Source organism: Eurosta solidaginis, chromosome X, assembly GCF_040869045.1.
Source record: "Eurosta solidaginis isolate ZX-2024a chromosome X, ASM4086904v1, whole genome shotgun sequence".
Lineage (NCBI taxonomy): Eukaryota > Metazoa > Arthropoda > Insecta > Diptera > Tephritidae > Eurosta > Eurosta solidaginis.
Window position 1 is genome coordinate 167295280 of NC_090324.1, and position 15505 is coordinate 167310784.

Consider the following 15505-nt stretch of genomic DNA (forward strand, 5'->3'; position numbering starts at 1 on the left):
AAGATGTATGAAACGCCGATATCTGTCTTAAGGCTAGCGTAACATTATGTATATTTGTAAACTTTTCATAACCGCTTCCCAAAGCCCACCAAGGTGTGGAAGGAAGGAGGGGATGAATTTCCTTTAGAACTCGTGAGTAGCATATTTCTCTGCGACTTCTTTAAGGAATGTGGAAAACTCCTGTTGTAAGGTGCGTTGTGTTCCAATGAAATTTCTACCGTTGTCAAAAAAGATTTGTTTGGGCATATCTGGTAATATGATGTATGTTTTGCAGTAGAAAATGCACTCTCCCACCACCTGTTTCACCTATTTTTCGACATGTGGCAGGCTCGTACGGGAAAAGTCCAGCAAAAAATAGAAAAAATGAGAGTTTTCGACGTTAATAGTCAGCCAATTGGCTCCTTCGCACCATAACGGGCAACATACCAAATCCTGAGGCTTGTAGTCTCAAGTGCCAGGTTTGCTGGGTTATCGTTGCCAAAAACGTGACTCCAATTAGCATTATCAACTTTGCTTTAGCATGCGTTTGGAGTGGTAAATATCTAAGGCACAAAATGCTTTTCCCGACACATCTGAAAATCCATGCAGATAGATGAGTTTATCGGAGGAGAAATGTACCCAACGAGGTATTTTAATTTATCTGACGTGTGGTTAATTTTTATAAAATAAGGTCCATTGTTGGCTCACATGGATATGTGAAAATATCTGTCAGTGCGTTTAACTTAATTCAGGGTCGGGAATAAGTTTCAAAATTTCTCGATGATTTACTGACATTTTTCTCAACTTGGGTCATGGAGTTCAATGTGGACTGTATTTTATTACCTCCAGACAAAATATCGAAAAATAATACTACTACTACTTTTTAATCTTACACCAAAGAAAATTGTTTTTGTAGAACATCTTTTATCGGAAGAAGTAGGTTCTTGCATAAAACAATTCGCTGAAAATTTCCATCTGCTTTATAGATAGTATTCGGCAGTATTTTTTAAAAATTAGGTAGTTTTGTATTATGGGGCCTGTGTGAAGAAATTCATTCAATGCGTTGCCAGAAAATGTGACATTTTGGCTGAGCTGAAGACGTCTGGTTTTACTGTAGGGATTTATGACACCATGATGGGGCTGATAAAATTAAAATTGTTTAATATTTCTTGTTATCTCTTGTTGGGGTGCGGGTTCCATGTGATCCACAAGTACTCATTGTGGACTAAAAATTATTTGCCTCTTAATTCAGGGTCTCTTTTGAGGATCCGACCAATGCTGATGTACTGCCGCTGTGAAAGGTGGGTTGACTCAAAAAGCAATTTAGGTTATCAAATGAGCTCCCACAGACACATTTTTTCCTAAATTGTGTTCGTATGTTCCAGTGGAATATTAGTTTAAAAAATATATATACTTTCCCAGATTTATATCCGAGGAGATTTAGGCCGACTCTGAACAAGAGCTGCGCGGCAGATGTATTTTTACTAATAAGCTTTTCATGGCAGAAATGCACTCGGAGTGTTTGCCAAACCACTGCCTAGGGGCGACCTCGCTTAGAAAGGTTGTTTACTACTTAGGTGTGACAGGCGGAGCACACTACCACGACATTTCTGTAGTTTAGGTACCTACAATTTAGACAAACTTCCACCCATTCTAAGTTCATCATTAACGTTAAAGACAAAGTCCCATATGTAAATGAATACGTCTAAAGATAGTAAGGGTGCTGTGCTTAAAGACGTGAATAGAGCCCGAAATTAAGCTTTGGATAAATATTTTTGCGTTTGACACTGAGGGGGCGAGGGGGAAGAGCGTTTTCAACTTTACACTAATGTGCTTGTTTTATTTATTAAACTGAAAGTACAATGGCGGATAGGCAAATTAAGATTTAAAGTTAGTCACAGCTTTTTGACATAATTTTCTATGGGCTATCTGCAAAAAAGGCTGAAACTATTTTTGACTATGGCTTTGCATTCTATTTTAAAGTTTCATAATTTACAGTGTAAAATTTCGGTCTCGAGTCGTGTGCTGCGTGTTTGGTTCGGGTTTGCCCAAAAACTTCTGACTTAGACAGCCCTTGAGGCACAACTTAATAATCAACTTATTTTATGAATTCATTATCTCATTTAAATTCTAGCTCGTATTCCTGCCCGTTTGGTACTTTACTTTTTATCATGGTCCGGTTTTCTGGTATCTTTTATGATGCGAAACGACATAAATTTTGCGATGGTGGCAATGGTTCGTTCATCAGGTGCGTTAGAATCAATAAATGTGGAAACAAACGCCACCGAACATTCAATGTTAAAAAATAATGGAATACCGTGGTATAATAATTCCTTGCAGCATCATTTTACAAATGAAAGCGGAGCGTCTTCCAGTAAACCTGACGTATGTATAAACAAAGTTAGTTAAAGCATTGGTTCACAGCAATATTTTATCCCGATTATATTCAATTTCATTTAAATTCCAGTCTTGAAGTTCGTCAATAACGGCAAGTCCATCAAGCCTTAAACCTGCCAGGGGAAAGAAGGTAAAAAATAGGGTTGCCAGATTCCTTTTTCAAGATTACGGAACAATTCTTAAATTTGCTCGGAATATCAGAATTTTCATAATTTAAGTTATAAGAGGCTGATGTCATTGTGTTGAGTCTTATGTAATATTCAATGAGATAAAGTTGGCAGAAACATATGTCTTTGCATCTTTATTTTATGAACTTCGCTCATTGAATATGCTGTGATATTTGAATCTAAAGTGACTTACACGAAATACATCTGTTTTCCGCTATACAACATTTTTTTTATACTACACTTATGTGTTCAGAAATACTTCACATGAATTTACATAATTTATTTATAATTTTTTGTATGTTTAGTGAAGTGAATTAGGCATAAATGCAACATGCAAAGGAAATTCTTCAAAACAAAATTAATGTTATTTTCAGCAATATACCAGCCAAATAATTTAAGTTTGAACTTCTATCTTTCAAGTTGGCTTAACTTTTTAAGTGCATGAGAAATTAGCTAAAAATTTAACTATTTAAAATAACAAAACTTCAATTACGTTTTCCCAAATAACTAAAGTTTTGCGTTATATCTGTTTACAATAACACGTGCGATATACAATTATTAAAAATAATAATTTCAGGTTTATCGCTATTATCATGAATGTTTAAAATTTATAATTCAGGGAAGTCTTTACGAAAAACTGTTTATGATATTAGAGAAGAATTACAAAATTTACAAACGGCGATGGTTACTAGGACATGTTTCTAAATTCCACTTCGTCATCAGCTAGCATCTCGGGAGATGAGTATTGAACTCGAAATCTCCAACATTCATTTATACTAGTGTAAAACCACTCAGCCATATGAACGCTCCGCTGCTCGATTTGCAATTGGTTTCTAAGTATTGCGTTTTTGCTGATATTTCTTTATACACCATTGGGTACATACTAATTCTATATGTTTTTAATCCTAATTGTATGGAATCCTACTTATAGGCGCGCTCTAACAGCTTAGTAACATTGGATTTTTAGCAGAGCTTTTATAAGCAGTAATTCCGATTTTCAATATTATACTAATATTATTATCTGTATCATGATCATGTTGCTTTAAACAATTGTGTTTTGTTATTGCTATTAGAGAAAAATTACAAAGCTTGCTGATGAGGAAGTGAAATTCAGAAACATGTCCTAATAATAATTGCAATTTGTAAACTTCGTAATTATACCTTTCATGAACATGAAATGGTATTTTAACTTTGGTCCGATGTTTGTAACATTGAGAAATATAGAAGATAGACTCACCATTAAGTATACCGAATTGATCAGGGCGACGAACTGAGTTGATATAGCCATGTCCGTGTGTCCATCCGTCTGTCCGTCCGTCTGTCTATTTGAACGCAAACTAGTCCCTCAAATTTTGAGATATCTCAATGAAATTTGGCACAAGGATGTATTTTTGTATTATATTACATCTTAATTGACATCTTTCGGATCCGGTAGAATCGGACCACTATAACATATATCTCCCATACAACCGATCGTTCAGATAAGACGATTTTGGTCATTTCTGCCGCAATTTAAAAAGTATAAACGTGAAACTCGGTGATATATATTCTAATATATCATAGAAGATATCCTGAAAAAATCACTTTGATCGGAGCTATATATAGTATATATCCCATACAACCGATCGTTCAGATAGAAAGATTTTTAGCCATTTCTCCCATAATTTCCAATATAAAAACGTTAAACTTGGTGATATTTATTCTAATATATAATAGAAGATTTCATGAAAAAATCATTTCGATCGGAGCTATATATAATATATATCCCATACAACCGATCGTTCAGATAGAAAGATTTTTGCCATTTCTCCCTTAATTTCCAATATAAAAACGTTAAACTTGGTGATATTTATTCTAATATATCATTGAACATTTCCTGAAAAATCGCTTTGATCGGAGCTATATGTATATAGTATATACTAGGGCGGGTCGATTTAAAAATCACTCATTTCTCTGTGATATTCTAGGGATCAAAAGAAGAAACTTTGCCGAAGGAACCATACCTCTAAAACGAATTCTGATGTCCCCCAATTTGGGTCGAACTTTTGGGTAGGGTCCAAAACTTCAGCGACTGGCATGTGTGTGCATCACGGGAGCTATGCGCACATGCCCCACAACAGCGCTGGAAGCTATCCTCGATCTAACCCCGCTGCATATATCGATAGAGCAGTCAGCCAAGCGAGCCCTCCTTAATATCGTCAAGGAGGGCTCGGGCAAAAGTAAAGTCATATCGTCCCGGAACATGGAGGAATTGAGAGAGAAGATCCCAATCTCTCAACTCCCGAGAGATGATATCCTCAGGCAAATAGTATATGAGAAAAGATATAAAGTAGAACTGGGTGACAAGGGTACGTGGGAAGAAAACAGAATTGAGAGCATTCAGCAGCTAAACAGTATAGTATGGTATACCGATGGCTCGAAGACCCCAGAGGGGATTGGATCTGGAGTCGTTGGACCCAGAGCCAAGATATCAATACCCCTGGGAGCATATCCGAGCATTTTTCAAGCGGAGGTATTCGCCATAAGCCAGTGCGCGGACCTGAACCTTCAGCGAAAATACTCCAATGAGAAAATTGCCATACTCAGTGATAGCCAGGCCGCCCTCAAGGCCATCCCGGCATTTGAAATAAAATCAGCACTAGTCTTTGAGTGCGTGGAAAAGCTGAATCAACTAGGAGCACACAATGAACTACTGTTGGCCTGGGTTCCTGGCCACAGAGGAGTCGAGGGAAACGAACAGGCGGACAGCCTGGCCAGAGAAACAGCAACGATACGACCTATTGGTCCTGAGCCATTCCTGCCAGTAGGCCCGCAGGAAATTAGGGGGGCATCTATTAGCCGAAGAAAAGGAAAAGAGGGAAGAACACTGGCGTAATATGCCAGGCCTGAGACAATCTCAGCTACTGTTAGGGGGTTACTGCACAACTCGATACAGGGCATTTATAGGCCTCTCGAAAAATAACCTAAGAATTCTAACAGCTATTCTTACAGGACACTGTAGACTGAACAGCCACATGCAAAAGCTGGGTATAATATCGAACAACACATGCCGATTTTGTGATCGATCAGCGGAGACGGCGGACCATATCCTCCTGGAGTGTTATGCAATCTCAAGACGTAGGGCTAAGTTTATGGGCTCACCATGGCCAGAGCATTCTCACATCAAATCACTCAAGCCAGGTGAACTGCTAGGGTTCATCAGAGATGTCGGCTTGGATGAGGTGTTGTGAAGCAGATGAGGGCACAATAGACCAATGGTCGCAGTGCGATCCTCAATTAATTATCTATCTATCTATCTTTGGGTAGGGGCAAATTTTGAAAAATCCCACTTTGACCCATTTAGAGAGCTCCAATCGAGTCCAAATGTATGACCGACCCCCACTAACTTTGGAGGCCCGACCCACCGATGCCAGTGGCACACCCCTTGGAACCCCCCTGGGGGTTCACCATACAAACATTTTAAAAAATCGCCGGTTTTGCACTTTACATGAAAAAATCAGCTAAGTGGCTATGTTTTTTCTTTATTTTTATTTATTTATTTATAATAATATTTATTATTTATTTATAATAATATCTATTTTCTCTCTTAAGAAATTTATTTAGTCAGAACATATGTAAATGAAAAAATTAATTTAAGTGGGTTATAGAAAAAAACTAAAAAAAATTATTGTTTGAAGTCTTTTTTACTTTCAAGTCTGGGCAATTTCGCACGGCTCTCTAATGTCGTCGCCATAACAGCCTCTACATTCCGGTATAACGCATTTGGAAACGCTAACTAGCAATTGAACATGCCGTTCCGTTCCTTGTATGTGTGATGGAATTTTTGGATCATTAAACGGTGGACCATCTTGATTTAAATATCCTTTCAATGTATCGTACGGAATGCTTCGCGTGAATGGTGGTTCAAATACGATATTTATATCATTCAATTGATTATTTCCGTAAAACTTGTGCAATTAAAGTTTATATCTGGTTTTTTATAAACTCTAAGTTCCATTGGCTCGTCAACATCGGTTCGATAGCGTAGAATTTTCTTGATGGCACAGTCGCGCTTTTCTTTGCTATCATCAAACAACATTGATAACAAGATATTTTCCGAATGCACATAATATGAATTATCTTTAATTAATTGATTGACAATTTTGCGTAAACGATGTTCTAGAAATCGTGACCAACCAATGAACTTGAAAAATAATGCACTGTCGTACACGACAGAGCTGTAATACTTGATATTGAAGTACATTGGCACATAACATTTAATTATAAATTCAACCAGAATTCTAAAATTTGCATCTGGATTTTCCGTTGTCACATATAATCGCAATAATCTAGCGGCCTTGGTGAGCCACCGAGAATGTACAATTTTCCCTGGTTTGATGTTAGCCAGATCCACCGGAACCACGCCGCTAGAAATTGCATGGGCCATGTCGTATAAGTACTTCGAATCGGTGGAAAATTCAATATTTTATGAAGCAGGGGGCATATTTTGCAACTCAATTTTCGGGAAGCCGTCCACCACCTGAAAATATATAATAATAAAATAATTAAAATTGGTTGACAATTATAATAAATGAGTGATAGCAATAACTTACCGGAAGAGTTTCACAAGTTTCGATTTGACGGCTCAGTTTTCCGGTTGCCGATCTTGGTCCAGTGCTGGTTGATTTATCCAAAGCTTCAAACAAATGAACGGAAGTTCGTTGAAGTGTAGAAGGCAAACGAACCAATGCAATGGTCTTTTTAACAGCAATTCGAATCGTCGTATAATTCCACTGTGTGGGCCAGTGTTTGTTGGCTCACCGTCAGAGCTTATTCCAATTAATGCATCCAGTGATATATTTTTATCGTTAAAAAAACCATTTAATTTGGTTGTTTTGTATTCAGCGGTTTCATGTTCCAGTCTTACGTAACCAATCAATTCAGAATTGGGTTCTTTCAAAATAACAAGATGAGGTTCTTTTACCATCCATCAATTTTATCTATCGTTAAGGTATCATCTTTTCTGCCATCGAATGAAAACGCTAACAAATTGGTATCATCTAACCGTTTGCGAAGCACTTCTTGTCTGCATTTCTTATTTCTCTGCGAACTTTCGATTTATCCATGATGAGAGGTTTCCCATGCTTATCTTTAATTTTAAAATCTTGCAAAAGAGCGGTTCCCCATGCTGATGCTACTCTGTCAGGCACACTAAATCTGTCACACACCAAGGCAAAGTTAAAACAATCGTATCTCTCTTTGTATTGTGAACTTGTGCTTCTATCCATATCTTCTTGAACCGGTGGCGGTGCGTTTGTTGAATCATCGGGATCTTGGTATATTGGCATTGATGACATAGACGTTGCTCCTTGCTCTTCAGTTTCCATCATAAATGCATCCATTGTTAGTCTTCTCTGATTATGTTGATCTTGCATGAACTCTTTGAGGCGTTCGGGAACCCAGCCGCATGCACATGGAGCTGCCTTCAAATCGCATTTACATGTTCCAATGTAAAAAATTGTTTCCAGAGATTTTACATACTCTGTAAATTGTTGGGTGTTGTTTCTTCTTTTGATTTGCTCTTGATACTTGTCAAGCAATTTATTCAATTTATTAAATACACTTTTTTTCAGCATTATTTCCATACCAAGTTTTCCCAAATTCCAATCAACTTATCTTGTACTGGAATAGTGGATGATTTATGGGAACACTTTTTTGTTATGTTTTAGCACGTTCGCTTAAGTAAAAATAATATCTCAAGATATCCAGATGAGTAAATTAAGATCAGTTAAATCAGTAGACACACCAAAAACAGTAACATCATGCTTGGGTATATGACTCATTGGGTTTTCGATAGTTGTTGATGTAGTTGCTTCATCTTGCGGTGTAGAGGATGGTGGATTCATTGTAAACTTTTTGATTTGGAATGGTAACTTCACTTATTATTTTTTTTTTAAATATTTTTTTATCTGAAATTAGCACTTCACACTTTGAATTCTTCACAACGATTGCATTCACAAAAACTGTTGCGTTATATATGGTCTACGAGACAATGTAATAAGAATGAAATGGTAATTTCAATTCTACCTGCTGTGTCTTGTGGTGGCTTAAAAAAAGCAACACAAGCAATTTTACCCTGCAGTCAAACCAACTAGTTGTATACTAGAAGAATACTAGTTTGCCAAAAATCTCAACTAGTATGAGTTCTGTCTTTTTCCATATTACCAACTGCTATTTTTAACACGGCGATGTCCTACGATATACTTATCAATTGCCAGCCTCTGCATCAGCATCATACCAATTGACAAACTAGTCATTATATACACCAACATCATACCAGATGACATACTAGTCAGCATACCCATCAGACGCATACCAATTAACATACTAGTCAGCCTTTGCTCCAGCATTATACCAGATGGCATACTAGTTATTATATACACCAATATCATACCAATTGACATACTAGTCAGTAGACTGGGTTGGTCCCCATACAAAAAAAAAAAGTTGCTAATGTCCGCCCCTAAATTTGAAGATTATGTTGAGAGGGTTTCGGAAAAATTTTTTAATTTTTTTGATCCTTCGAAATACAGCAAAAAGGTAAAGGTTTTTTCGTTGTAACTTGGTTATTTGACGACCGACTTTTAAAATTGATATGTCATTATGTTGGCCTTGAGAAGCTCCAAATTTCTGTTTATTGTCCTTTTAAGCTATGAAGTCGTTTTCACATGATTAGGTCAGCTTAACAAAACCCACTTTTTTGTAGAGATTGAGGCTTAAGTAAACAAAGTACTATCTCCGTTTTTCGAAGTTAGCCTCCAAAAAATAAATATCGGCTTACGAAGTTTGAAGTTCGAAATTCTACATTTCGAAATTTTATTTTACTTTTTTGTTAACGCGTTCAGTAAATTGAAAAAGTAAAGGTGAAAAGTTAGAAGTCAGAAGTCGTATTCAGAAGTCAGAGTCTGAATTTTCTCCTTGTATAACAGCTGTTATACTAAATGTCTCAAAAAAAGAATCCAGCCCTTCTAATAAGGGGAAAGGGCGGACCACGCCCACATTTTTACTTGTTCAATTTGCTGAACGCTTTAACAAAAAAATAAAATAAAATTTCGAAATGTAAAATTTCGAACTTCAAACTTCTTAAGCCGATATTTATTTTTTGGAGGCTGACTTCGAAAAACGGAGATAGTACTTTGTTTACTTAAGCCTCAATCTCTACAAAAAAGTGGGTTTTGTCCAATACCCAGAAAAAAAGTTTATTTTGTCGCATAGTGTTATTATTATAAATACGAAACTACAGGTTTGACTCACTTATTTACTTTGACTTCCCCTATTCCTGATATTTGGCATATCTTTATTAACTTTTCAATCCAAACCCTGCAATTTTTCCTACAAAAATATCACGAGTTTCGGGTCTAAGTATAATAAGAATCAGGTAAAATAACAGTTGCAATAAATATTGAAAGTGATATGACTTCTTTGTTTATTATTTTAGTAATATGGTTTCAAAGCAACATTTTCTTAAATTTTTAAGTACTTTCGTTTGGTAAGGAAAAACATACATTACGGGGGGGTAAAATTTTGTTAGCTGACCTAATCATGTGAAAACGACTTCATAGCTTAAAAGGACATTAAACGTGGAGCTTCTCTCAAGGCCAAAACAATGACATATCAATTTTAAAAATCGGTCGTCAAATAACCAAGTTACAACGAAAAAACCTTTTTGGCTGTATTTCGAAGGATCAAAAAAAATTAAAAAAAATTTTTCCGAAACCCTCTCAACATAATCTTCAAATTTAGGGGCGGACATTAGCAACTTTTTTTTTCGACCCAGTCTACTAGTCAGTGTATTCAACATCAACATACCAATTGGCATACTACTCAGTCTATGCATCAATGTAATAACAGGTGACATACTAGTCGATATTTGCATCAGCATCCTACTATTTAATATACTAGTCTCAGTTGGGTTGAAAAATTACTTGAAAATTGATAAATTAGCTCAAATTTATGTTATTCATTATATTTCATATATATAAAAGCTAGGTGCATATATATATACATATGTATATAACTTTAAAATTTATCACTTCAATACATTATACTTTGGAATAAATTTTAATAAAAATACGTACATATATATGAAAACTAAAAAGTAACGGAATAGCACACGAATGTGACGCAATCTCAAGACGCAGGGCTAAGTTTATGGGTTCACCATGGCCAGAACATTCCCACATTAAATCCCTCAAGCCAAGAGAGCTGCTAGGGTTCATCATGGAAGTCGGATGGGATGAGGTGCTGACCAAAGGTCGCAGTGCAATCCTCAATAAATTATCTATCTATCTAACGGAGAAGGGACGAACCAGTAGTGGTTGACTGTGTAAAAACAGGCCAAGCTGCACTAGCGCCGTCCTGTTATGAGTGTTAATGGAGTTCAGAATGGTGGTAGTGATATGCACTTTACGGAAGTCATGCTTATGGCTGGATAACCGAACAATTTCATTTAATTGAGGGAGTCATAACGGCTTTAAACGTTTTCGTTACTGACTAAAGGGATAATATCGGTAGATACTGGCTGGGTTTCCGGTCTTTCTCTGTTATTTTGGAAAGGCATAGGCTTTTAACGACAAGTAGGAAAAATGTCCTAGGCTACTAATGCCCTCATGGTACAGGTGTTTTGGCATCGGTATAATTCTTCCATCTGGGAATATTGATATGGATGGCTTGGCCTTTTCAATAACTTATTCAACCTCTGTTGAGGTAACGGTGAGGGTTGACTCGTCATGCTTTGTTTATGTGCCCGTTGATTTCGACGATATCTAGCATTTTCAACTGAAGTATGCATTGCAAATTGGCTACAGAAAGCACTCGCGCATTTCCTCGAGCCGACAGACAAAATTCTAGTCAAATGAATTATTTAAATACTAACTAGTATTAATAACACCACAAAGTTATAGCCAATGAACCATTCTGAAACTGACCAGTATGATGAACGCCACACAATTCTAGTAAATTAACTACTCATACACTAACTAGTATGAATAACACCACAAAATTATAGTCAATGAACTATTCAAAAGCTGACTAGTATGAATAAACCCACAAAATTCTAGTCAATGAACTAGAATGTTTGCTGACTACTTTGGCTTTTGACTGCAGGGTACGATCTGCAATTGTGTTACAGTGATACCTTCATTTTTTAAAACGGTTGAATAAAAACCCACACAACTATGTTTACGAAATGCAAATGCATCACAGTGATGCCTTGGTTTTAAAAGGGTTGTAAAAACGCTAATTTCTAATAATTTTTTTTAATTTCTTTTCTATTAATAAGTTAAATTCATTTTTTCATTTACATATCTTCTGACTTCTCCAAAAAGAAAAAACATAGGCATTTCGCTGATTTTTTCATGTAAAGTGCAAAACCGGTGATTTTTTGAAATGTTTGTATGGTGAACCCCCAGCTGGGTTCCAGGGGGTGTGCCACTGGCATCGGTGGGTCGGGCCTCCAAAGTTAGTGGGGGTCGGTCATACATTTGGACTCGATTGGAGCACTCTAAATGGGTCAAAGTGGGATTTTTCAAAATTTGCCCCTACCCAAAAGTTCGACCCAAATTGGGGGACAGCAGAATTCGTTTTAGAGGTATGGTTCCTTCGGCAAAGTTTCTTATTTTGATCATTAGAATATGATTTTCGCAGAGCAATGGGCGATTTTTTTGCCTCCACACAAATCGACCCGGCCTAGTATATACCTATCCCATACAACCGATCGTTCAGATTGAAAGATTTTTGGCCATTTCTCCCTTAGTTTCCAATATAAAACGTGAACCTGGGTGATATATATTCTAATATATCATAGAAGATTTCCTGTAAAAACCATTTCGATCGGAGCTATATATAATATATATCCCATACAACCGATCGTTCAGATAAGGGAGTTTTTGCCATTTTTTATTTAATATTTATCTTAAAAATCGTTTAGGTATGTACATCTGTTCACTATATATTTCCTATCTTATACATCCTATTGTAATCTCCAAATAAAAACGGGATACGATTTTTGTTCAGCCCCATTCATGAAAGGTATGAAGTCTTCGGCACAGCCGAAGACAGTCCCGTCCTTACTTGTTTTTCTCTAATATTAATAAAACGAAAAACAATCGTATAAAGCAATATTAGCCTGTCTCGCTAATTAAATATAGAAAAACTTTTTAATTTGTTTTAAAATAATTATAAAATTAAATGCAGTTAAAATCGTGGTTAAACTTAACAAGCGGAATGCTCTTATAACATCCAATGTTAACCTAATACGTTGGACTTTTTCACTGAGAGGATCTTTATCAATGCCGCGTATTTGTATAACCTATGCAGCCTCTTCAACATTTTTAAAGTTTAGGGGACTTCGTAAGTTACGAAACATAACAACTTTGGACGGTTGGTTTCATTACAGTTTCATTTAAATATATTGTATTAAATTATTGTAAAACAACAAAAAAGCATTTACCAAAGTCTCCTGTTCCGTACTCATGTCGCGAAACTGTATATAACTTAATATACTTCTTGATTTTGTATAAATCCCGGGACAAATAATTTACCGGCAGGACATTTTTAGTTTGGTGATAAATAAAAGTGGCAAATACGAGACATTTGGCAACGCTAGTAAGCATATTCCAATAAAAAATTCCTGTATTATTTAATTGCGAATGTTAAATTAAAGTTCCTAGAATTTTCGTCCTTTTTCGGGTTCGTTGTATGGTAGCTGAAGACTAATTCTGCACATGACAATGTAAGTCAAAATAAGCTATACGTTAGTAAAAAATATGTACTATCGATTTTCAGCAATCTTGTAAATAAATTATGGAGATTATCTACTGGTAATTTTAAAGTTAAATCCGGATGAGCGTGCTGTGTATCAAGATTATATCGTTTTCTTTCAATACTTGATTTAAATTGTCCATTTTATTTTACTTTCAGAGCTTAAGCAAGAGCGGTGCACTGTACGATTGGTCTCCTGCAGTGAGGTCAGTAATTCTTAGTTCCTTTTATTGGTGCTATGTGCTCTCCCAGGTTGTCGGGGGGATAGCCACTCAATATTTTGGAACAAAAAAAGTATTCGGTTGGTCCCAGTTCGCTACTGCATTATGTAGCGTTTGTATTCCTGTCGGAGCGGACATACACTATACTGTTGTAATAATACTACGATCAGTCCAAGGTTTTGCATCTGGCTTAACATGGCCTGCTATGTATGCAATAGTTGGCTTTTGGATACCACTAGCCGAACGCTCACGATTTATGTCTAGCTTTCAGGGATTTAGCATAGGAATCGGTTTGACATATCCACTATGTGGTTTTATAATAAACGAATTTGGTTGGCGGTATGTTTTTTACACTACTGGGTCACTAGGAATGCTTTGGTGTATATTATGGTATTATTTAGCATTCAATACACCTAAGGAACATCCACGAATTTCAACTAAAGAATTCGAGTATATTGAATTTACTGTTAGCGCGGAAGCAAAGGAGGCATTAGGCATGAAAGTGCCATGGAAATCGATTTTAACTTCATTGCCAGTATGGGCGGTTGCAATAACGACATTTGGAAGGATTTGGATTCATTATATATTCATTGTGTGCGGCCCAAATTTTATGAAGAACATTCTTAAATTCAATTACCAAGCAAATGGGGTTTTATCCGGCATGCCCTTTATATGTTCCTATGCCTCATCAGTTCTGTTTTGTTATGTTGCTGATAAAATTATACTTAATCACTGGTTGGGTATTACAAATGTGCGTAAACTGTTTACTGCCTTATCGCAAGTCATTCCGGGCATTCTTATTTACTGGATTGGTTATATTGATACAAATATTGGATTACTCTTAGTAGTTTGGTTTGTTGCTGTTGCATTAATTACCGCTTCATATGCAGGCGCTATGGCAATGATTGTCGACATGGCGCCGAATTTAGCTGGGCCAGTTCTTGCATTTTGCCAAACTATTCATATGTCGGCATCATTCCTATCCCCTCTGGTATCGGGTTTAATTATCACAAATGAGGTACGTTGTTATACTTATATTGTAGTCATATTCTGGACAGGGAGATGTTATTCTAAAAAAAGGGTTTTCGGTTTTTCCAGTTTTGGCTCTTTGGATTCTAACGGCTTCTGATTTAGGGCTTGCAAATATTTTAATTAATCATCAGAAATTTTTATTTTGGGCTATAACATCAATCTACTCGCGGTTGGCGCGAATATTATATTGCACGTTTTATTGTAAACACATTCAAATCAAAATTTTCATATATCGAAATCTTATGCTATCCCGAAATAATCGGCTAGCGAGATTTTGATCACATATGTATATAGGAAGTTTAAGGGGACAAACTTCACCGCAATATCTGTCTTGCAATCTTGCAAACTCATTTTTATAACCAAATTGTGTGAAAAAATAAAAATTGGTTTGCGTTTTCCCAAAAAAATAAAATTTTGGATTACTTCTGTTTACACTAAAACGTGCGATATGATTTCATATTTCCTATTTTCATATTTCATATATCTTTATTCAGTCTATTATTTACAATAATCTTACTGACTAGATTAACAAAAGTTTCTTATATATAAGTGGAAAGTGTTAAAAAATTAACATAATATAGAGAATAACACATTTTTAAAACAAAAGCGTGATACGGAAAAATTAATACAATGATCATTGTTTAAAGAGCTGATTGCAATTAGAGCGCATGCGATCGGCCCATTTAGAGCATAATTAGACTTAAACTGGTCAACAGAAAACTTGTTATGTTGCCGCAAATTCCGTGATGGAACATAAAAGTTCAAAGACTCCAAAAGCATGGGACACTCGATATTGCCATTAACAATGTCGTAGATAAATATTATCGATGAGATAACCCCTATACTCTCCCAAATATGCAGATTTATTAGCCCATACTTTGAGATATATGAGGGGAGGGGCAAATCAAA

General features: G+C 36.1%; 1 protein-coding gene across 3 annotated transcripts in view; it reads left to right on the forward strand.

Moving 5' to 3' along the window:
- Positions 1-2118: 2118 nt before the first annotated feature.
- MFS17 (Major Facilitator Superfamily Transporter 17) overlaps positions 2119-15505 on the forward strand; it is a 429249-nt gene continuing 415862 nt past the window's right edge. For 2 of the 3 annotated variants that reach the window (XM_067758135.1, XM_067758137.1), the window contains exons 1-2: positions 2119-2364; positions 13503-14582. In XM_067758135.1, coding sequence (XP_067614236.1) covers positions 2176-2364; positions 13503-14582 — 1269 coding nt within the window. In that variant the 5' untranslated portion in view covers positions 2119-2175. Of the gene's footprint in view, positions 2365-13502; positions 14583-14644; positions 14699-15505 lie in introns of those variants that run through there. The other variant, XM_067758138.1, reaches the window with a different exon arrangement.